The sequence below is a fragment of the Hylobates moloch genome, unplaced genomic scaffold (assembly GCF_009828535.3).
Source record: "Hylobates moloch isolate HMO894 unplaced genomic scaffold, HMol_V3 SCAFFOLD_23, whole genome shotgun sequence".
Classification (NCBI taxonomy): domain Eukaryota; kingdom Metazoa; phylum Chordata; class Mammalia; order Primates; family Hylobatidae; genus Hylobates; species Hylobates moloch.
Genome location: NW_026652298.1, coordinates 20719835 through 20743716, shown reverse-complemented (window position 1 = coordinate 20743716; position 23882 = coordinate 20719835). Strand labels below are relative to the sequence as shown.

At 37.2% G+C, this 23882-nt stretch overlaps 1 protein-coding gene and 1 pseudogene across 6 annotated transcripts in view; one reads left to right on the top strand and one right to left on the bottom strand.

Moving 5' to 3' along the window:
* On the top strand, positions 1-436 carry LOC116462614 (large ribosomal subunit protein eL33-like; annotated as a pseudogene).
* The window catches only part of TNPO1 (transportin 1), a 101767-nt gene that overhangs the window by 34704 nt on the left and 43181 nt on the right, over positions 1-23882 (bottom strand). For all 6 annotated transcript variants that reach the window (XR_009211857.1, XM_058434195.1, XM_058434196.1 and 3 more), the window contains exons 4-9: positions 23523-23672; positions 17304-17410; positions 13519-13652; positions 6564-6645; positions 3556-3678; positions 1960-2078 (exon numbers count right to left, since the gene is read on the bottom strand). Coding sequence is in view for 5 of the 6 variants with exons in the window: in XM_058434195.1 (XP_058290178.1) it covers positions 1960-2078; positions 3556-3678; positions 6564-6645; positions 13519-13652; positions 17304-17410; positions 23523-23672 (715 nt within the window). In the remaining variant the exon portion in view is untranslated. The remainder of the gene's footprint in view (positions 1-1959; positions 2079-3555; positions 3679-6563; positions 6646-13518; positions 13653-17303; positions 17411-23522; positions 23673-23882) is intronic.

Here is a 23882-nt window from a genome sequence, read left to right as displayed (position 1 = left end):
TACAGCATAGGTTTATGTTATAGCGTAGGTTTTCATTATAAAATAGTGAAGCAGCTGCTGCTGAAATTTGGGGGCAAATATCTGCAGCCTGCTGGGAATAGGACTTCTAAAAGGAAGTATGTCTGGAAGGCTATGGCCCAAGGCCTTTTCTGCTGGCTAAAAGCAGGGTCTCCAGAACCAAAGGAAACACACAGCTCTTCTTAAAATTGAAGATGTTGATGCATGAGGTGAAACAGAATTCTCTTTGGGCAAGAGATGTGCTTATGTACATAAAACAAAGAACAACACAGAGACTCCTGGTGGCAAACTAAACAAAGCCAGAGTAATCTGGGCCCATGGAAACAGTGGCATGGTTCATGCCAAATTTCAAAGTAATCTTCCTGCTGAGACCACTGGACACAAAATCTGAGTGATGCTGTACCCCTCAAGGATTTAAACTAACGAAAAGTCAATAAATAAAAGTGGATTTCTGCTCTTGAAGAAAAAAAGAAAATCTCTGCATTTTTATAAAAATTAGTATCTATGACTTTTAGAATTATATGACCCCACAGAAACACAAACGTATCATTAAAGTGGTATTACAAAGTAAAGAGAAAAGGAAGAACAATTAATAGATTTCCTAAAGAGAAAAAAATCCAGTCAGTGTATTTGGAGGGCAAGGTCAAGCAAGTATGATGCACCTTGCTTAACTTTACCCTCCAAATAAACTGACTGGAATTGTTGCTTTCTTGATGGAAAGAAAAAACTCAATTGACCATATGAAAATAGGAACATTCAAGTACCATAAACATCCGGAAAAAAAAAACCCTTTGCTATTAAGATGTATTAAAAACTTTTGTTTTGTTTTGTTTTTTTGCTTATCCAGATGGCTAAGATTTGAGAAATTAAAATTCATGGCTGGCAAAGTTGTGATAGAACAGACACACAGTGAGGTATACAGTTCTATAAATTTCCTAGAGAACTATTTGGAATATTGTGAAAAAACATTAAAATGCTCATATACTTTGAGGAAAAAAATCACTCCTAGTAATTATAACAAAAAGAAACAACCTTTTATTGACAAAGAAAGATATTCACTCCAGGATTATTTATGAGGGGAAAAAAAAGCCAAAACAACCTAAATATTCAATGGCAGAGAACAGTCTCTCTCTTTCTCTCTATAGTGTACCCATATATAATCGTCAATTATGTAAATAAGGTTATGTATACCATGATAGAATAGCATACCTCCACTGAAGTTTTAAAGACTAATGACATGGAGGACAGCACACAGCATACAATAACTGAAAAGAACAAACCATTAAATAGTATATTTAAAATTTTAAGCACTAACTATAGGCGAGATGTCATGTTAATGTATTATATATTATTAAATCAAATTCCTTCTCAACCACCCTGAATACATGCTATTTAGTATACGGTACTTTCACAGAAAAGAACATTAGAAGATGACATAAAAACTACTACCAGTGATTACTCAGGGTGGTGAAAATGCGGAAAATATAAAATTTTCTGCAATTTAGTTTTCTCTCATGAGCTTATATTACTTTACTTTTAGAAAAATGGGCTTAACATTAAATTTTGTTTCATCACAACTAGTGGGAAATTATTTTTTGGAAAAAAACAAAACTTCACAAGAGTCTGTGGTTAAATAACAAGGATTGTTTTTTTAAAAACAAAACCAAAAAAAAAAAAAAAAACCAAAAAAACCCCCACAAAAATACTGTGCTGTAAATTATCCAAAATCAATTACAATTTAGAAGAAACCATACTCACATAATTTTTTTAAAATAGGCAATTGCTTTTTGAAAAATCTCTTTACCAACAATAAAATTAAGTCTGGCTTCTTTAGAATCTCACTCCCTGATGGCAAAAGAATGAATTTTATAAAAATATGAAAATGAAGAATCACTTAAGAAATTAACGAACAAGGCAGCATTTATAAGGGAGAACACTTACTTAGGAAGATGCCTTACAAGCACATCTTTGCATATTGGCTGTTCAGCTAAAGTTAGCCAAAATTCACAGGCTTCTAAAGCCACATTTTCATCTTGATCTTGAGTCCTCTGTAGCATGTACTGGAAACACAAGATCCTTAATATTAGTCAGTTTAAATCACACAATATCAATTCAGTCCTATAATCACGCAAGCTTTTGACCTTATGGTTTTCAACCTAGGCATTTTAATTTTTTTTTTTTGAGATAGAGTCTCACTCTGTCGCCCAGACTGGAGTGCAGTGGCGCAATCTCGGCTCACTGCAAGCTCCGCCTCCCGGGTTCATGCCATTCTCCTGCCTCAGCCTCCCGAGTAGATGGGACTACAGGCGCCCGCCACCACGCCTGGCTAATTTTTTTGTATTTTTAGTAGAGACGGGGTTTCACTGTGTTAGCCAGGATGATCTCGATCTCCTGACCTTGTGATCTGCCCGCCTCGGCCTCCCAAAGTGTTGGGATTACAGGTGTGAGCCACCGCGCCCGGCCAGCATTTGAATTTTTAAAAAGTTTCCTAGGTGACTATAAAATACAGTTAAATTTAAGAAACACTGATTTAAACTGTTACTCAATGAAAAGTGTTCAGTGAATATATTATCTATTTCTGTGTAGTTTTTTTATGATACTGACTTTTTTGAAATGTGAATGTTAATCAAATATTAAGCCTTCTTAGAAACATAAAAAATTAAGAACTCATTATATATTTCTTAAAATGAAGACTCTACAACTACTCAAGCTGTCTCTTGTATATAGACTTTCACATATTTAAAGTGACATATACATACTGAAATTATAAAGATAATTTTTAATTTGGGAAGTAGTAGTGACATCTCTTAGTGTGAATATAATTTGTAATTCTCAACAAAATAGATTTCTCATGTCCTCTGAACACACCAAGGCAAATTCACTCATGTGATTTCACAATGTACCTGAGGGTAGAACTGTCAACTAATAGATTGTACACATCCTCTTATGGACTGAAACATCTCACCTAACAAAATATGCCCATACAACAGTGTCATAGGACAACCCCTATTACATGCTACATCATGTCCTACTCCTTTGCTACTGAGTATTGTGGAAGAACTGTAACATTATAAATTAGGCTCCCCAGCTGTGACCAAGCAACTGATAAAATTTCTTCACTTTAGTTAACACTAAACTTTCAATCAGTCCTGCCTGACTTTTCAAAGAAAAAACAGGCCTACCTTATGCAGCCATGTGTAAAGTTTTAAAACAGGAGTTGCTGCATACCATGAATGCTAGCCTTTTAACAGATCTTAGACTGCATCCTTTAAAAAAGATCCTCCCTTCTCTCTACCACATGGAACTTTGGAAGTGAAAAGGAGGCTCTAGATAACATACTACTTAAAACACTTCCAAAGTTATACAGTATGTACAACTATACCCAGAAATACAAAACTCCCCACAAAGATAACTTATAATTTTAAGACAATCCTAATTATTTTATAGTCCCCTTCCCATCCGGTATGTTGTATTTTCTATCTAGTATTTCTCTTAGGGGAAAGATGATGAAAGAGCCTTTATTTTAGCCAATGTTACCTCAACTATATTATGCATGTGAGGAAGCAGGCGATCCATTCGAACTTCGAGCAACATCACAAGTGCTCGGCACACATTTTTCCGTACCTCTGGTTCTTCATCACCAGCTAATGCAAAGAGATTCTGTTGCACAAGAAATAATTTTTTCTAGTTTTAGAAAGGCTTACACACAAGTTATAAGTAATCTGCAAGTTGGTGACATTTAAAGAAACCCTGCGAAGGTACCAAAAACTGACTGAATTGGCCTACAATATTAGATTATAAGAATTAAATGTGAAATGATAACTGACAAAGATTATGATTTTGATAAAAGATGAAGAGCTATTCTTTTCTGATAGAGTACAATCAGTTGTACTTTGAGGAAATTTTTAGTTTTTAAGAAACCATGTCATTAGGACATAGGAGCATTTGTTTGCTCACCCAGAAGCAGAGACAAAAGACTATTCCCTACCAACCCTGATTTTTAAGGTGAGAGGTGGTAATAGATTCAAGATTTATAAAAAGGTGATACAGATTCAATAATCGGCAAATATTAATATATACTGATTTTCTAACTTAACCCTAAAGTGATGTTCAATAAAATTAGTAATACATATTATGCTGTTCCCATCTGCAAGGTAAAAAGCAATGTCTGAATGGACAATAGACTATTTTGTTTAATCTTCCAAACTCTAAGATGTTATTATTCAATTTTACAAATAAGGAAAGAAATTAATAGAAGTTAAGTAACTTGAAAACCAGCAGAAGATCTGAATCTGGCTTTCATGGAATCACAGTTCACACACTCATTTCCCTATACCAACAAGCTTCCACTAGAAGAAAAAGACATCTCTCAGAGTGGGGATGTGAGAGGAAAACCAATGAAGCCTTCCTCATGTCACACATAAAGTCTTACTTTATTTATACATACATGTATTAAAAGCAGTAAAACAAGCATTTAAAAAGTAAGTAACATCCAATGTGTCCCACTGTCTTTTTCCGGGAAATCACAGAAATCTCTACAAAATGAACCTAAAATCTCATTACAAGAAAGAGGAGAAATTCAACGATCAAATGGGACACTGTGTGAAGTACTATTGCAGCATTTTTAAAATGTTGATTTCCCCAAGTCCTGCTTCCACATTTGACACTCAAAACTACGTAGTTCCTGTTTTAATTGTATTTTACATAGAAAAGAGCACTGTTTTCTCAGCAGGCATTGCCATTAACAGTACCTCCTCCATTAAATTTTATTAAAAGATTTCATTAATTTACTCTAGAGAACAGCAACTGGGTTGGGGGTGGGGATATCCAATGCCATCATCTTGCATTTGTCAGTTTTGTTACTACTGTCAATGAATACCCAGTTTTGCCAAGGTTATACATTATAGCTATGTACTGGTAACCAATAAACTTTTCATGAATATGTTAGACTTAGCAGACATACCATGAAAACAATGGCAAGTGAAGAAAATTAGTTTACTTATTCACTTGGCAAATTGCTATTGAGGGCCTACTATATGTTAGAGGCACTTCCTCTAGAGGTTTACTGTTTTTGTAGGGTGGAGAACTGGCTAAATCCTGTAGTACTATCAAGTAGTAAACAAATATTAACATATTCGATAGTAAAGCAAAATATTTTAAAATGTTAGAAAATGTTTCTGCCTCACTTGCTGAGTACAGTCCTATGAAATTTTTATTTTCAGAGATAATTCAATTTCATTTATTTTAGATTATATTTCCTTATAAGGTGCTGGTTTGTCTATCACTGTCCCCTTTATTTAACTGTGAAAGAGTAATACCAAAAGAAAACACCAGGATATAATTGCAACAGAAATACTACTATTAATACTTTAATAGCTAACATGAAGTGCTTGCTTACTCTGTGGCAGGCATTGTTCCAACTTACTTATATCAACTAGGTTTATAACAATCCAACAAGGTAGGTCAATTATTGACTCATTTTACAGATGATATAAAGAAAACATCAGTTAAATAAAGCATCTAAGGTTAAAAGCCACTAAACTGAGAAGCTGGGATTTGAACACCAATAGTCTACTCCAGACCTCTAGTATTATCCACTACATTATACCACCTCTAGGCTAGACTGAAAGAAAACACCTTGCAGGCATAAAATTTAAGTATCCCTAGTATCAAACACAGTATCTGTTCCATAGCAGGTGGTAGTCAGTAAAACTATTTAAGACACATTTTGGTTTTAACTTGTAAATGGCTAAAGGACCTTTATGGCTACTACTCTTAGTCTATTGGTAAAAGATGCTCAGAAAGAAGCTGGTCAATTTAAGTGACGAGAAAAAAAGTAACATAACCCACCCCCACTCTTCCTTATAACTTCCCAACAGTAGTATCAGCAGTCTGACTTCTAAGGGACTTCTAAAATTCCATTTCATGAAAATAAAAGTGAAGGTGTTTAAGGAACTTTAACAATCCTTTTAATTGTTATCAAGTGGCAGAAATTTTGAAAAGAAATTGTGGTGCTTATGGTTCCTGGCCAGAAAATTATGCTTTCTTTCCGCTTTTATCAGAAAGTTCAAAATACCTTTAAGAGTCTATTATTCCTGATGCCTCTAATTTTACAATGGAAACCAATGGAAAATACTGTCCTTGTAGTCTGTGCCTTCAGATTCTACCAAATCAACTTAATCTAACCTCACCAATTTTTCGCATTTCAAAAACTGCATGAGCTGAGGGACTTGGTTTCCATATGCCATTTGAACAGTATATTGAAGGAAACATTTTTTGAAGTAGTCAAGATACTAAACATCCCCCGCCACCAAAACCAGTGTTTGTAAAATGATACAAGTAGAAAAATTAGTAAAAGTGCTTTCTCAGCTAACAAAAGTTACAGTCTATCCCATATCCAGTTTTAATACTATCAGAAATCATTTAATTAAATATTGGGTTTAGAATTATAAATGATTCTTGTTTTAAAGCAAAACTACATGCAGTTAGCATCACCTAACCTTCTCAAAAAAAACAGTTGGGAGGGAGACAAGAACAAGTCTTACCTCAATAAAAGAATCAATGTGCAACATCAGAGCTTGAGTCCTACTGATGATAAACTGATTGACACACGCAACAGCGTGAGACCTAGAAACAAAGTTTAAAATTTAACATATGCTGATTGTAACTTTGTTCTATCTATAGAAAATTGGTAAAAACATTCCTCCATAAAAATATTACGGTATGTCTATCAATATACCCACTAAAAAGAATAAGTCAAACTTCTGTATCAACAAGGAAAGAATGTGAATGATATATTAAGTGCAAAATGCAAGTTGCAGAGCAATATGTATTTCTAAGCAACTGAAAAATGTTAGACAGGACATGTGCAAATTTTTAATAGTACATACCCCTAAAGAGTGGAGGCTGGGGAGGGGCAAATTTTTTTTTTTTTAAGATACCTACAGATTTAAAAATGATAGGTAAACATTCCTTTTGAAACTAAAAATGGAGAATAGTCCATGTGTTCTGGTCAGCAGTTCTTATTGGCACCACCTTTAAAAATTTACTCTTAATCTAATCATTTCTCACTGCTTTCACTTCTCTCATCCAAGCCATGATCTCTGATCCCTTACTAGGGTTAATGAAATAGGCTGTACTTGGTTTCCTGACTTCCACTGTGCCAAACCCCACTACAGCCTGTTTGACACACACAGACCACACTATACTCTCATTCAGATTGCTGCAATAAAACAATCTACTTTTTCTACAAAAGGTCAAACAGTAAATATTTTAAGCTTCGTGGGCCACATGAAAACCTTTGTTGTCATTTTTTTCCCTCTTAATTACAACCTCTTAAATTTAAAAATCATCCTTACCTTGCAGGTCATGGGCTAAATTTGGCTCCATGGAACATAGTTTGCTGACTACTTGCCTAGACATTCCTTTATACTGTGGCTCCTCCCTTACCCCCTAACTTCAATTCCCATTATGCTGCTACAGCCCAAAGTTTCTTTCTTTTGTCACTCTAAAAGGCTGATTCCTAATTCCAGAGACTTCTCACTTGCTGTTCTGTCTTAAACATTCTTCACCACCTTTCAGACTTACTTCCTTACTTTGTTCAGTCTTTGCACAAATGTTTCCTTTACAGAGAGCCATTTATATAAAGTATCTCTGAATCACTGTCTATCCCTGATCTCATTATTTTTCCATTGTACTTATCACTGCATGAAATCATATTACTTATTCATTATCTGTCCTGTCTCCTCTTCTGAAATATAACCCCATGAAAACCTTTCTTTGTCTTAACCACTGTGCCAAAAACAGTTGATTTTTGGTTCTGCAGTTACAGCAAAGCACATAAACATTTACTAAGATAACATTAAGTGAAAAAAGCATACTATGGGGAGCTCAACCACTTAAATGTGCAACACAGGGTAAGCTGCCCATGCTTTAAAGTCTGTTTTTCTCATTCTATAAAACTACTACTGGCTGGGCGCAGTGGCTCACGCCTGTAATCCTAGCACTTTGGGAAGCTGAAGCAGGCGGATCACTTGAGGTCAGGAGTTCTAGACCAGCCTGGCCAACACTGAAACCCTGCCTCTACTAAAAATACAAAAATTAGCCAGGCCTGGTGATGCATGCCTGTAATCCCAGCTACTCGGGAGGCTGAGGCAGGAGGCAGGAGAATCGCTTGAACCCGGGCAGCGGAGGTTGCAGTGAGCCGAGATCACGCCACTGTACTCCAGCCTGGGCGATGGAGTGAGACTCAGTCTCAAAAAAAAAAAAACCCAAAAAACTCTGTCTCAAAAACGACAACAACAACCTACAATTCATTCATCTGTTGGGGGGATTAAACTACATGAGCTAATACATATGTTAAGTACTTGGCATAGTAAACAAATGGAAAAAAAATACAATAAAGTCTTTTAAAGGGCCTTTAAATCAACAACAAAAATATTTTAACTTGCATTTTTTTTGTGTGCATGTGAGGCAAAATTTAAAGGCAGAAATCTCTCCTATCCCCAACCTCCAGAGGCACCTACTACTAGCCTCCCCAAACAATTTTTAGAAACTTGGGAACAGTTAGGATTTACATTTTAAATAAAAAAAACAGTTTGATATGCTTTCTTTAGAAGTTTAATATAGTTTCTATACATCAGCAATGAAGAAAAAAACTAGAAAGTGTAACTTAAATGCTACCATTTACAATAGTATCATAAGACCAAGTGCCTGGGAATACATTCAATATAATATGTTCAAAGCCTCTAAAAAGAAAAGCATAAAACTTTATTAAAAACAAGCAACTGGCCGGGCATGGTGGCTCATGCCTATAATCCCAGTACTCTGGGAGGCTATGGTGGGCGGATCACCTGAGGTCAGGAGTTCAAGACCAGGCTGGCCAACATGGTGAAACCCCATCTCTACTAAAAATAAAAAAATTAGCTGGGAGTGATGGCATGCGCCTGTAATCCCAGCTACTTGGGAGGCTGAGGCAGGAGAATCGCTTGAACCTGGGAGGTGGAGGTTGCAGTGAGCAGGGATAATGCCATTGCACTCCAGTCTGGGAGACAAGAGCGAAACTCCGTCTCAAAAAAAAAAAAAAAGCAATTAGTATTGTGAAAATGACAATTTCTCCTAAGTTGATCTACGAATTTAATGTTATTCCAATGTAAATTCCAACAAGGCTTTTCATAAAACTTGACAATTCTAGAATTTATAAGGAAGAGAAAAGGCATTCCTACTGTCCTACTGTAAGCTCTAAATATCATTTCCCAATAAAAGGAATCAGATCTAGGCCAGAAATACAGATGATAAACTTGGAATGCTATGGATATCTGTGTATATAAAAATAAAACTTCCTTGTATTGATTTCTGGTAATCAAAGGCAATAACAAAGGCAGAGTAATTACTCATGTCACATATTCATAATCAACATCAATTTGTTAATTAGATCTGATACTATATAAATGGCATTTGTTTGTGAAGAATGAATTTTTTCTCCAATATGATCTCTTCCTTATAGATTATTAGAAAATATTCCCCCTAGAAACATCTGAGGTATTTAGTAAGCTCAGAGTAATTCTGCTAAATCATGTATATTTTCAATTCTAATTTCTCATCCTGAAAGTCTGCATATTCCAGGTCAAATTCTGATTTTTAGCCTTTCTTCAACTCATATTTTTATAAGGTAAAACTGTTTTTATTTATTTTTTTGAGATGGAGCCTCACTCTGTCACCCGGGAGGGAGTGCAGTCGTGCAATGTCGGCTCACTGCAACCTCCGCCTCCTGGGTTCAAGTGATTCTCCTGCCTCAGCCTCCCGAGTAACTGGGATTACAGGTGCATGCCACCATGCCAGGCTAACTTTTGTATTTTTAATAGAGGTAGGGTTTTGCCATGTTGGCCAGGCTGGTCTCCAACTCCTGACCTCAGGTGATCCACTTGCCTCAGCCTCCCAAAGTGCTGGGATTACAGGCGTGAGCCACTATGCCCTGCCATTTATTATTTTAAAAGTTCTGCCAAATTTATATGTTGTAAAACTGTAGGCCTTATTTTCATTCCATTCTGGGACAGAATATAAATTTACCTTATAAATAGGAGTAACATTACCCAAAATTTTTTTCAAGTTGAGATAAGCCAGAACACAATAAAAATATGGAAAAATTATCTTAATATAGTTTGAGCTGTTTGTACAACTCTTTCCTTGCTGTGTAGAAATTCATTGCAATATGTTATAAACTTTTTTTATTTTGAGACGGAGTTTTGCTGTTGTTGCCCATGCTGGAGTTGCAATGGCACGATCTCGGCTCACTGCAACCTCCACCTCCCGGGTTCAAGTGATTCTCATGCCTCAGCCTCCCGAGTAGCTACAATTACAAGCGCCCGCCACCACGTCCAGCTAATTTTTTGTATTTTTAGTAGACACAGGGTTTCACCATGTTGGCCAGGCTAGTCTTGAACCCCTGACGTCAGGTGATCCACTGCACCCAGCCTAAACTTCAAGTAACTGCAACTTGTTAAAAAAAGAAAAAAGCCTCAAAACACTCCAATTTTTGCTCTAAGATATATCAGAATTCAATCTGAAGCTTTAGCCTTGAAACAGCAATGGAATAAAATAAAGGGCCCATTAATACACCTATGCACGCATATAACTAAGCATATAACAGAGGTGACATTTTAAAATGATGGGGAAAAGGGACTTCATAGTGACAGCAAGAAAAGTTACCTAAATGGAAAAGACAGAATGTTTATCTATCTCGTAACACACCCACAAATGCCTGATACATTAAGCTCTTTTTTTTTTGAGATGGAATCTTGCTCTGTCTTCCAGGCTGGAGTGCAGTGGCACAATCTCAGCTCACTGCAAGCTCCGCCTCCCGGGTTCACGCCATTCTCCTGCCTCAGCCTTCCGAGTTGCTGGGACTACAGGCGCCTGCCACTATGCCCAGCTAATTTTTTGTATTTTTAGTAGAGGTGGGGTTTCACCATGTTAGCAAGGATGGTCTCGATCTCCTGACCTCGTGATCCGCCTGCCTTGGCCTCCCAAAGTGCCGGGATTACAGGTGTGAGCCACCGTGCCCGGCCATATTAAGCTCTTAAATGTCAAAAAGCCCTGAACATTTTAAACTCTTAGTAAAGACAAAAAGGGATTAAGATATTCTCTACACACATAACTGATAAAGGATGAGAATTCCTGTAAATCAATGGAGTACAAATAACCTAGTAGAAAAAAGGAAGAGACAAGAACAAGATAAAGGCAATAAACATACAAGATTTTCAACATCATTAATGATAGCAGAGTATTATCAAGACCATAATGAAACACCAAATATCTATTTGATCGGCAACACTTAAAAAATATGCTAATTGTCATGCAATGGAGTATTACAGAGGAGTCAAAATGAGCTATAGTGATTCAGTACAGATGAATGCAACATAACATTAAAGTTGCCTACGTCTACATTCAGTACTGTGCAGTTCTTACAATGCTAAAAACTAAGATATGTATCACCCTTTGCATATGCATGCAATAAAATTATCTATCAAGAAATGTAAGGGAAATATGAAATTGGGATTTAGATGTAGACTGTTGTCAAGGTCTTCATTTTGTTTCAGGTGGTGGATCTGATTGCTTATGTTATTAAAAATAATATATAACTAAAGGCTAAATACGAGCAGGCCATGATGAGAATGTCATCAACTAAGAATAATTCAATTCTGAGTACTTCAAGTCTGATAAAATGGTTCTTATTTTTAAATTGTTTAGTCATTGCCTATAGAACTAGGCAATATAGTTTCCTATACTCTAATTTTATATTCTTGAAGTCCAACAGTTATGTTGAGAGAGAACGCTTAAGAGTACATAGCAAATGCCAGTTAAACTATATTAATAAGGTATTACGTAATGTAGAATGACATCATTATTAAAGATGTATGATACATTTAGTATATATTTATAGCAGATAGTTATTTACCCAAATATACATTAAAAAGAAAAATGCTAAAAGTATGTACAACAGAATCTCAAATGAGTATTAATCAACATTCATGGAACGGAATTTTTTTCCAGACAGGGTCTTATTCCATCACTCAGGCTAGAGCACAGTAGCTCACTGCAGCCTTGAATTCCTGGGTTCAAGTGATTCTCCTGCTTGAGCCTCCAGAGTAGCTAGACTATAGGCACACACATCACTACACTCGGCTAATTTTTTAAACTTATTTTTTGTAGAGAAAGGGTCTTGCTATGTTGCCCAGGCTGATCTCTAACTCCTGGCCTCAAGCAATCCTCCTGCCCTCAAGCAATCCTCCTGCCTCAGCCTCCCAAAGTGCTGTGATTTTAGGTGAAATATTTCTGAATTGCTCAACTTTACCTAATATTTTAATCAAATGACCATCTACAAAATAAAAATCGTGAAAAAATATTTATTAATATTTAATATCCAGCAATGGTGTTATCAATTACCAGAAATATAGTTTTTGGATTTTGTCTGTTTTTCTTTTTTGAGACAAGGTCTCGTTCTGTCACCCAGGCTGGAGTGCACTGGTACGATCTCAGTCCACTGCAACCTCCTCCTTCTGGGCTTAAGCAATCCTCTCACCTCGGCCCTCCAAGTAGCTGGGACCACAGGTGTGTGACACCATGCCCAGCTAATTTTTATATTTTTTGTACAGATGGGGCCTCATCATGTTGCCCAGGCTGGTCTTGAACTCCTGAACTCAAGCGATCCACCCACCTGGGCCTCCCAAAGTGTTAGGATTACAGGCATGAGCCACCAGTCCCAGCTGTTTTTTTAATTACTGAGAATCAGTCACAAAAAGTGAAGCAGGTATATTAACACATTTTCATTATCTTAGTTAAAATGTTAAAAGGGGGAAACTTCCTGGAAACGTGAACTCCTATCAACTATGCCAGAAATAACAACATTATTATAATGTTGTAATAATGGAAAACCAAATACCTGCATGTTCTCACTTATAAGTGGGAGCTAAACATTTGGTACACAACCACATAAAGATGGGAACAACAGACACTGGGTAATACAAGAAGGGGGAGGGAGAGGGCCAAACCAGCTAATGGGTACTACGCTTACCACCTAGGTGATGGATTCATTTGTACTCTGAAACCCCAGCATCACGCAATACGCCTTTTTAACAAACCTGCACATGTATCCCAATTCTAAAATCAAAGCTAAAAAAAAAACAAAACAAAAAAAACCAAAAACCCACAACTAATCCTGGCCTTAAATAAAGGAAGTTAGAAGATGCCTGTTAACTATCATGAATATAATTAACCACTGTAAAAGGCACAAAACCTTTATCATGTTTAACGAAAATTTCCTCACAAAGAGTCAACATTTCACAGGTTTTGTTACTGAAGTAGTCAATTTCAATTACATAAGTTCACCTCTCTGGAACATCCAATATCTTTTGCTAATGTCAAAAACATTAGGTAATGAAAACTAAGATAATGGTCAGGTTTATATCAGAGTTAATCAATTAGTACTGGCAATACAAGTACCTTATTTTTGGACTACTATGCTTGAAGAACTGTAAAAATTTGGGAATCATGATGTTGAGAGGACGATCTAAAACATCACTATCTAAAATCTCAGCAGAATCTTCACAAATCTTCTGAAGGGCACCAAATGCTCCCTGTAAGAGACACATTTAAATTATTAGAATTTGTTAAAAATGAAGCCATTTGAAAACAAACTGAAGAATGCTGATTAATTTGTGTGGACTAATGTTCTCAGCCCTCATAAATGCCTTCTAAAATCCATAAATTTAATCATTCAATTTTTTTTTTTTTTTTTGAGACGGAGTCGGTCTGTCGCCCAGGCTGGAGCGCAGTAACACAATCTTGGGTCACTGCAACTTCTGCCTCCCGGGTTCAAGTGACTCTCCTGCCTCAGCCTCCCGAGTAGCTGGGATTACAGGTGCCTGCCATTGTGCCCGGCTAAGTTTTGTATTTTTAGTAGAGATGGGGTTTCACCATGTTGGCCAGGCTGGTCTCAACTCCTGACCTCAGCTGGTCTGCCGGCCTCAGCCTCCCAAAGTGCTGGGATTACAGGTGTGGGCTACCATGCTGGCTCTAATACTCAATTTTAAAACAAATTATTATATCATTGAGTATGTAAAAATCTCAGTTAAAATACAAGGGTATATTTTAGTTTTAGCATTAAATGACTTAGAAGTGGAGGATATTTTGGTTGGCCGGAATTAAATACCAGTTTGTTTAAATTAAATATAAAACTCTACATTTACATAGAAGAGTATTTAACCACTGTAATACTTTTCTTTTTGAAGCACAGAGAGGTCATTAATACCCCTAAAAAGTTACTTAGGCCAGATGTGGCTCACGCCTGCAATCCCAGCACTTTGGGAGGCCAAGGCAGGTGGATTACCTGAGGTCAGGAGTTCGAGACCAGCCTAGCCAACATGGTGAAACCCCATCTCTACTAAAAACAAAAAAATTAGCTGGGCGTGGTGATGCATGCCTGTAATCCCAGCTACTCTGGAGGCTGAGGCATGAGAATCACTTGAACCTGGGAGGCAGAGGGTACAGTGGGCCGAGATGGCACCACTGTAGCCTGGGTGACAGAGCGAAACTCTGTCTCAAAAAAAGAAAAAAAAAGTTACTTACATATAGAAAAAAAAAAGTTACTTACATATAAAAGTATTCACTGGGTAACTCGTGACAAAATCTGTTGCAAGGGCAGGCAATGCAAATTGGCAACCATTTTCCTATAACCATTTTAATACTAAAGGGGATAATCCAGAGCCTTTGTACATAACATGTAACCTACTAGTTACCCACCCACCTACTTTACTGTTTATATTATATAATGCCATCAGCAGCAACTTGATGCTTATTCTCCATAGTACAGTTTTAAAGTGTCCAACAGAAGGTAAAATCCTTTAAGGAAATTACCCAACATCCTTTTAGATTTTATAATATCTTAAAAATATTAAATCTGAAAATATTTGTAAGCCTAAAATTTAATCAATATATTAAATTTCAGTCTTCAATTTAATATGCATTAAATATCAGGAATTTTAATTGTCATGCTAAAATAGTCATATTTAATTATTAAGGTTTTTTTTTTTAAAGCTTTACTTCTGAAAGCCTATTACATCAAATTAAATGTGAACTTGTTACCCATGTGGCAATTAAAAATTTCAAATAAGAACAAACATTTAACTAGCACTCCATACCAACATTTGGAAAACCACTATCTTTAGTTCAGATGGATGGGAATATTGTTTATTTACAGTATGACTTCTATATAGTACACTACCTCAACAATTTCTCAATTACTGCAGCTTAAATTTTTTATTCTTGGAAAGCACTTGCTTAAAATTTTGATCTTCTTTTATGTTATTACCATCACACCAAAGCACTATTTAAATGCAATCAACTGTCACATGATGACTTATTATTTAGCTTTTCTGTAATCTATAATCTTATCAGTGTATTTCCAAAGCTTTTTTGTTTTGTTTTGTTTTGAGATGGCTGGGGTGCAGTGGTGCAATCTCAGCCCAATGCAATCTCCGCCTCCTGGGTTCAAGCGATTCTCCTGCCTCAGCCTCCCAAGTAGCTGAGATTACAGGCATTCGACACCATGCCTGGATAATTTTTTATTTCAGTAGAGATGGGGTTTCACCATGTTGGCCAGGCTGGTCTCTCAAACTCCTGACCTCAAATGATCCACCTGCCTCAGCCTCCCAAAGTGCTGGGATTACAGGTGTGGGCCACCACAGCCTCCTGAGTAGCTGGGACCACAGGCACACATCACCACACCTGGCCAATTTCTTCTAATAGGGTTTTACCACATTGCCCAGGCTGGTCTTGAACTCACGGAATCCACCCACCTAGGCCTTGGGATTACAGGTGTGAGCCACCATGCCCGATTGTTGTTTTTTTTCCCTTTTAGGTTATTCCTGTGGGTTTTTTTTTGTTGTTGACAGGTTATTCCTGTGCCTGCCCTGCCTTCAACCTCCGCTCTTTGAGAGGTAGAGGAGTCACTGCTTTATAGAGTCAAAACACCAAATATGGTTTCCACAGAAAATAGATTTCTACCCAAATCTGAAGCCTGTTAATTAAAGAAATACTTAAGTATCCACTAACCATGAGAAATCATCCTCTCTCCCCAAACGAAAAGGATGCTAGTGATCTAATCAGTGGCAAAAACAAAACAAAACAAAACAAAACGAAAACAAAACAAAAAAAACCCACAGGTCAGAGTTAATGTATGATTCAAACTAAGACAATGGTCTGGCACAGTGCCTCACACCTGTAATCCTAACACTTTGGGAGGCTGAGACAGGTGGATCATTTGAGGCCAGGGGTTCAAGACCAGCCTGTCCAACATGGTGAAACTCTGTTTCTACTAAAAATACAAAAAAATTAGGCGGGTGTGGTGGCTCATGCCTGTAATCCCAGCTACTCAGGAGGCTAAGGTGAGAGAATCACTTGATTCTGGGAGGCAGAGGTTGCAGTGAGCCGAGATTGCACCACTGCACTTCAGCCTGGGCAACAGAGCGAGACCCTGTTTGAAACAAACAAACAAAAAAAAAACGAAGACAAGTTTAGTGAAGTGCAGTGGCTCATGCCTGTAATCCCAGCACTTTGGGAGGCTGAGGCTGGAGGACTGCTTGAGCTCAAGAGTTCAGGGTCAGCCTGAACAACAACGAGACCCCATCTCTACCAAAAGAAAAGAAAAAATTAGTCTAGCATGGTAGCACACGCCTGTAGTCCCCACTACCTCGGAGGCTGATGTAGGAGGATTGTTTGAGCCCAGGAGGTTGAGGTGAGCTATGATGGTGCCACTGCACTCCAGCCTGGGCGACAGAGTGAGACTCTGTCTCAAAAAAAAACAACAACAACAACAAAAAACACAAGTTCAGCATCCCTTAGATATCTCACATAAGAGGCATAAAAACAATTTAGAGAAGCTAAGAAAGTACTCATGGTCCAGGAATTTGGTAAATTTCATTCTATCTTTAACTGATTAAGCTTGACAAAAACTGTTTATTACATACATATACATCCAAGAACAATTTTAGAACAGAAAAGCAAGATATGTCCTTGTGTGAAATATAGTAAAAGAGGTTTATAATGTAACGGTTTTTATAGAAAAATAAATGATTTACAAATGTAATATAACACAAAGGTAACTTTAGGTTTCTAAGTTTTGAGAAGCTGTATGTTTCAGAGGAAATATTTTTCCCAAAAGCTGCTAATACACAACATGACAAGAAAAACAGAAAAAACCCAATTATGTATGAAACAAATATCCTTACCTCACAGGTATTATAATCTTCAGAATCCAACAGGCTACAGAGTTTTGGTAAGAGGTCAGGCCAATTCTGCAATTCTCCCTTGGAGGCTATAGTTGTGATCAAAATACCTTGAACAAAAACACACTTCTTTAGGAAATCCAACAGCATTATGTCAGGTATTGCCATGTGAGCAACTGTGTGCATAAACACATTTTATGTAAATAATAACATTTGGCCAGGCATGGTGGCTCATGCTGTAATCCCAGCATTCTGGGAGGCCGAGGTGGGCAGATCTCTTGAGCCCAGGAATTCCAGACTGGCCTGGGCAACATGGTGAAACCCTATCTCTACTAAAAATACAAGAAAATCAGCTGGGCGTGATGGTACGCGCCTGTGATCCCAGCTATTCAGGAGGCTGAAGTGAGAGGATCACCTGAGTCAAGGAGGTCGACGCTGCAGTGAGCCATGACTATGAGACCACACTCATGCCTGGGCAGAGTGAGACCTTGTCTCAAAAAATTAGTAACACTCACCAACAACACCCATATCACCATTGCGTACCTTGTGGAAAAAAAATCTCACATAAACCAGATCTGTTTTTAATACTGTTTTTCAACATTTCACCCTCTAAGGTTTTTCGAGTTAAATTTACCAAGTATAAGAATCCAACTTCTTTTTCTGCCATAATACCAAGAATAGCTCCACCAATTAAAATTAATTCTAATGGCTGGGCACAGTGGCTCACACCTGTAATCCCAGCACTTTGGCAGGCTGAGGCGGGTGGATCACATGAGGTTGGGAGTTCAAGACCAGCCTGACCAAACATGGAGAAACCCCATCTCTACTAAAAATACATAATTAGCCGGGCATGGTGGTGCATGCCTATAATCTCAGCTACTCAGGAGGCTGAGGCAGGAGAATCGCTTGAACCTGGGAGGCGGAGGTTGCGGTGAGCCAAGATCATGCCACTGCACTCCAGTCTGGGCAACAAGAGCGAAACTCTGTCTCAAAAAGAAAAAAAAATTCTAATTTATCCATACAAAAGAGTAGAAAGAAAATATGCCAAAATGTTAGCAGCACTTAACACTGGGTGACGAACTTATGAGTCTGTTAGGTTCAAATAAAAGACACATTAAGATGCTAAAAATAGCCCCCTGACTTAATCTGGAACCAGAGCCAAGGACTATGGTAGGAAAAACTTAAGTAGATGAGTATCACTTGAGAATAATCCTGTATGTTTCACTGCTTACAACACTCTCACTCATGTAGGCAGGCTACATACTCCTACAACAGTTCCCACTTACTTGATCAAGAATGAGTCGCCAGAAAGGCGATCTTGGAGGCTGGGTGGCCCATGCTCACTGATCATGTTGTTCTGACTGAATGGATTATCTCAACTGTGTTATGCAGTAGAGTTGTGATAGTCAATGAATTATGCAAATACACACAAATGTAAGGAAAGTTTTGTGTTAATACAAACACAAGGACAACAGAAAGGTTTTGTGTTAATATTTTTTTCTGCCTTAGTAAACATATTAGTGATATAATATGCTTAGTGATTATGGATCTTTTAGTGCCAGAAGAGTATAAACTCTGACAATAGGCAAATTATATGCATTCTAAGCTGTAAAATATGAGTGTACAAAAATGAAAAGAAAATTCTTCATAGGGTTATTTTGAAAATTCAATTGGATATATAGAACATGCCTGGCATCTAGTAATTTACTGAACAACAAATAACACCATGTGTATAAATTTTCTGCCTTTAGTTTTGAGAAGGTTGCTCTCAATGATAAAGAACTAAAAAAGAATCTAGAAAGTAAAGCTCCTGGCAAATTTATTCTCCACACACACAAAAATTAAATTGTATAGTAAGAATTAATGTACTGATAGTATTTTCAAGATATAGCCCTTACAATAAAATAGCCTTCCATTAAGATCCAAAATCAGCAAGATCTGATTCTTCCTGCAAATTAGTCTTTCCTAAAGTTAAAATATAAAAGAAATAAGGGAATGAGAAAGATCTGGATCTGTCTAAAAAAACCAAGCATAACTTAAAAAAGACTACAAACAAGCAATAAACAACAAAAATTAAACCCAATCTACAACTTGGTACTAACAAACTGCTCACATTCATTACTTCTGTTAACAGAACACTAAAGAATGTTGATGGACTAACAAACTTATCTGGACCCATAATCTCACCTAAGCATGAAGAAGTATCTAATACCTAGCATAGCTGCAAAAAGTGGGAAGTGACACATACTTCTCAGTATTTATAACAAGTATGGGAATGAAATCAGTGTGCATGACAACACCTATTAAAATCTTAAAAATGTTTAAACACACTTTGACCCAATAATGCCAAATACACAAATTAATTCTATACAAATTTTCCTGTAAGCGTACAAACATATACAAAAGAATATTCATTGAAATAATAAAATTACAAACAAACTGTATACTCTCTAAACAAGAGAAACATCTTTACTTCATCTGATGAATTACCTCACAGTCATTAAGATGTGGTCCCTTCCAAATACTTCCTTGATAAGATTCCCAACATGTATTGTTAAGGTTAATAAAAATTTTAAAAGCCAAAGCTGCTAGTCTATTTTTATAATCAGTAGTCTTTTAATTAAAATATTTAAGTATTGTAAATATTATTAATAGATGCTAAGAAATACAAAAATAACACATGGTCCTTGCCCTTAAGGAGCTCAGTCAGGCACTCTCCGACCCCAACACGTGGCATGGTCTGGAGACATTTTTGGTTGCTACAGCAGGGTATGTGGCTGCTGCTGGTATCCAGTGGGTAGAGGTCAGGTGTGCTGATTAACATCCTGTAGTGCACAGACAAAATAGCCCAACAACAAAGAATTATCCAGTCCAAAATGTCACGTGCTGAGGTTGGAAACTCTGGTCTAGAGGAACAGAGTCCTACATCAACTGATAATGCAGAGTCAGAGTACTTGCACTACTATACATATACCAAGAATTTTCTGTAAAGGTTAATAAGTGATGAAGAGTCTGCTGCCAATTCTTAGAGATGATTTTCAGAAACTCCAAAAAATTATTTCACTTACAAAATATGTTCCCAGAAGTGTTTTAAATCTTTTTCTCATGTAAACTAAGATTAGGCAATTTGGGTGATTAAAAAAAAAAAAACCTTCCCAGATTTGTTGGAAAGCACCAATGTGTTTAAATAACTCATCAATTTTCCTGAAGCAAAACAAACAAAACAACAACAAAATTATAAAATACTTTAGAGTCTTTTTTTTTTTTTTTTTTGAGACGGAGTCTCACTCTGTCATCCAGGTTGGAGTGCAGTGGCTCGATCTTGGCTCACTGCAAGCTCCGCCTCCCGGGTTCACGCCATCCTCTTGCCACAGCCTCCCGAGTAGCTAGGACTACAGGTGCCCACCACCACACCCGGCTAATTTTTTGTATTTGTAGTAGAGACAGGGTTTCACCACGTTAGCCGGGATGGTTTCAATCTCCTGACGTCGTGATCCACCTGCCTCGGTCTCCCAAAGTGCTGGGATTACAGGCATGAGCCACCGCACCTGGCCAATACTTTAGAGTCTTAATGCTGTGCCCCCAAAATAATTTCTCCCCTCTTTGGGAAGAATCTCGTCAATCATACTTTCCACCACCTTCACTAATACATATCAAAAAGTGGGGTGGAGATGGGTGTGAAGGGAGGAGGGACAAAAATGAACTCATTTTTAGCTAACTTATTTCAAGCTCATAGCTGTTTTATCTAGTTAATATTACAGACTTTTTAAAATAGAAAATTTCACATACATATATAAAAACAGAAAAATATAATGAACTAAATGTATCCATTAACTAGCTTCAGCAATCATTAATACATGGTCAATCTTGTTTCATCCATACTTCTACCCACAACCACCTTCACATTCCTAATTGCTTTTTTATCAAATCCCAGACATCGTGTCATTTGAAAATACACTGCAGTTATGTTTGAAGCTCCTTCATCTGTAGTAAAGCAACTAAATAAAAGCTGTTTCTATACTGAAAACTGCAGTGGTCCCTCACAATTAGAATACTTAAATATCTACTTAACATAAAAAACTAAAATGAAAGACCTTCCTTTCATATTCTACTAATACACAGCAAGAAATAAAAATGCCTACATAAGTCAATTTCACCAATCTCTGTCTTAAAATAAGTCAGATGATACCTAAGTGCTTAAATAATTCCCAAGATAAAGTCAGCTCCTAAACATGTTCAAAAACCTTATGGAAGGTCAAAGTATTCATTGGGAGATAAAACCAATTCTTCTCTCCCTAGTACTATTACTTCTAACCTTTCAAATTTAAAGACACAAAGTATTGTAGTTTGAACCAAATGACACTTAAAGATAGGTTTATAATAAAATACAGTTTAGGAAGAAACAATCTCATATCTGGTTTCTATATCCTCTCCTTTCCTTTCAGCTGAGTTGCCAACACTCAGAGGAAACCCACCTTCCTTCTAAATCCCATTCCATTTATGTACGGGGATTTCTCTCCTGGATCTCAAATGGAAAAGGCTGGCACACACTCACCATTCTTTTTAACAGTGCCAAGAGTAGGTAAAGCCTTAAGGTATATAAGAGTACATTCGAGTAATCTAGGGAGTCCTTTTTCTCAAACCACGAATGTCCTCTACCCATCAAATTTAAAATCAGTGTCAATGATGGCACTGTTTAATACAAGAATATCTGGAGGGAGGTCATACAGCCAATGCTTTGTAACTAAGAGGTGAATATTTTTCAAACCCACAACAAGACAAAACAGGAACTCTTTTTTTTTTTTTTTTTTGAGACAGATTTTCACTCGTCACCCAGGCTGGAGTGCAATGGCATGATCTCGGCTCACTGCAACCTCCACCTCCTGGGTTCAAGCGATTTTCCTGCCTCAGTCTCCCAAGTAGCTGGGATTACAAGCACACGCCACCATCCCCAGCTAATTTTTTTGTATTTTTAGTAGAGACCGGGTTTCACCATGTCAGGCTGGTCTCGAACTCCTGACCTCAGGTGATCCATCCGCCTCGGCCTCCCAAAGCACTGGGATTACAGGCGTGAGCCACCGTGCCCAGCCAGGAACTCTTAATGAAAGCATGTGACTCATTTAATGGACTTTCATTTAACCAGCTTGGGTAGATTAACAGAAGCTTTTTCCAGGTCCTTGTAGAAGTTAGCTGCTTAAGCCCACGGTATACTAAAGGCTGCCCATTAGTAGGCTCCTCTTCAGTATGGCTGTTTATTACTGCTTCCATTGGTTGGCAAATGGTGTTAACCAATAGCCAGTTGTGTGTGTTTCCAAATATTTATACGAGTTACTATAATTAAGCACGTTAATTCAGTATTACATAAGCTAACAGAAAGTTGTACTGCCCCTGAAAATAAGCTGAATGCTCTGAAAAGACTAAAAAGTTGCTGCTGAATTACTGACAAGGCAAATATTTAAAAACAAGGGAGAAAATGTAAAAATCTAGAAACCTATAAACACTTGGGTTTTTCATAAACAATTAAAAAGTATTTCTTTACATGTAAAAGTGAAACAAGAAATTATGCATTATGCTAGGCAGAAAATAGGAACTCCAAGCCAGGCGCTATGGCTCAGGCCTGTAATCTCAGCACTTTGGGAGGCTGAGGCAGGCGGATCACCTGAGGTCAGGAGTTCTAGACCAGCCTGGCCAACATGGGGAAACCCTGTCTCCACTAAAAAGTACAAAAATTAGCCAGGCATGGTGGTGGGTACCTATAATCACAGCTACTCGGGAGGCTGAGGCAGGAGAATCGCTTGAATCCAGGAGGCGGAGGTTGCAGTGAGTCAAGATTGTGCCACTGTACTCCAGCCTGGGCAATAGAGACTGTTTCAAAAAACAAAACAAAACAAAACAAAAAAAACCACAAAACAGAACTCTAATCTGCATGCTCAAGAAAAAGCAGTGTCCGCAAATTAATATCACTTGTTGATGCCCCATTTTAACCAACTCTGCTTAGGCTAAGTTTGATTAGGCTCTCCTCTTATCCAGGGTCACTGGTTTCACTGGATGAGAGAGCTTTTTACCATGATTACACCATTTCAAAAGCATTTAAAGGCAATGACAGTTTCCCCATCACAATTTAACATGAAACAGATAAAAATTCCTAAGGAAATAATCTGTCATCTCTAAAAATGACCCAGTTACAAACAAAGTAAGCAAAACTGTTGTAATATAACTTACCAACAGTGGCTCTAATCAGAGGAGAGGAGTCACCAATATTATTTAAACATTCACTTTTAATAAAGTCTGTTACACCATTTGGGAAGTTCTGAAAGTGTGCTTTCACATTATTCTTCAAGATGAGACCACTCAATGATCTTGTGGGTTCATCTGTAATAAAATAGTAATAGTAGTGAGTTTTGAAGTAGTCTTAATTTCAAAATGTGCCGATAATAGTTTTAAAAATATTTATATTCAAAAGTTGATTGACATTCAAACTTGCTATAACCAGTTAAAATAATTATAAATGATTAACAAAAGATTAGCTCTATGATTTATAGCTCAGGGTTTTTCAATCTTGACATACTGACAATTATTTGT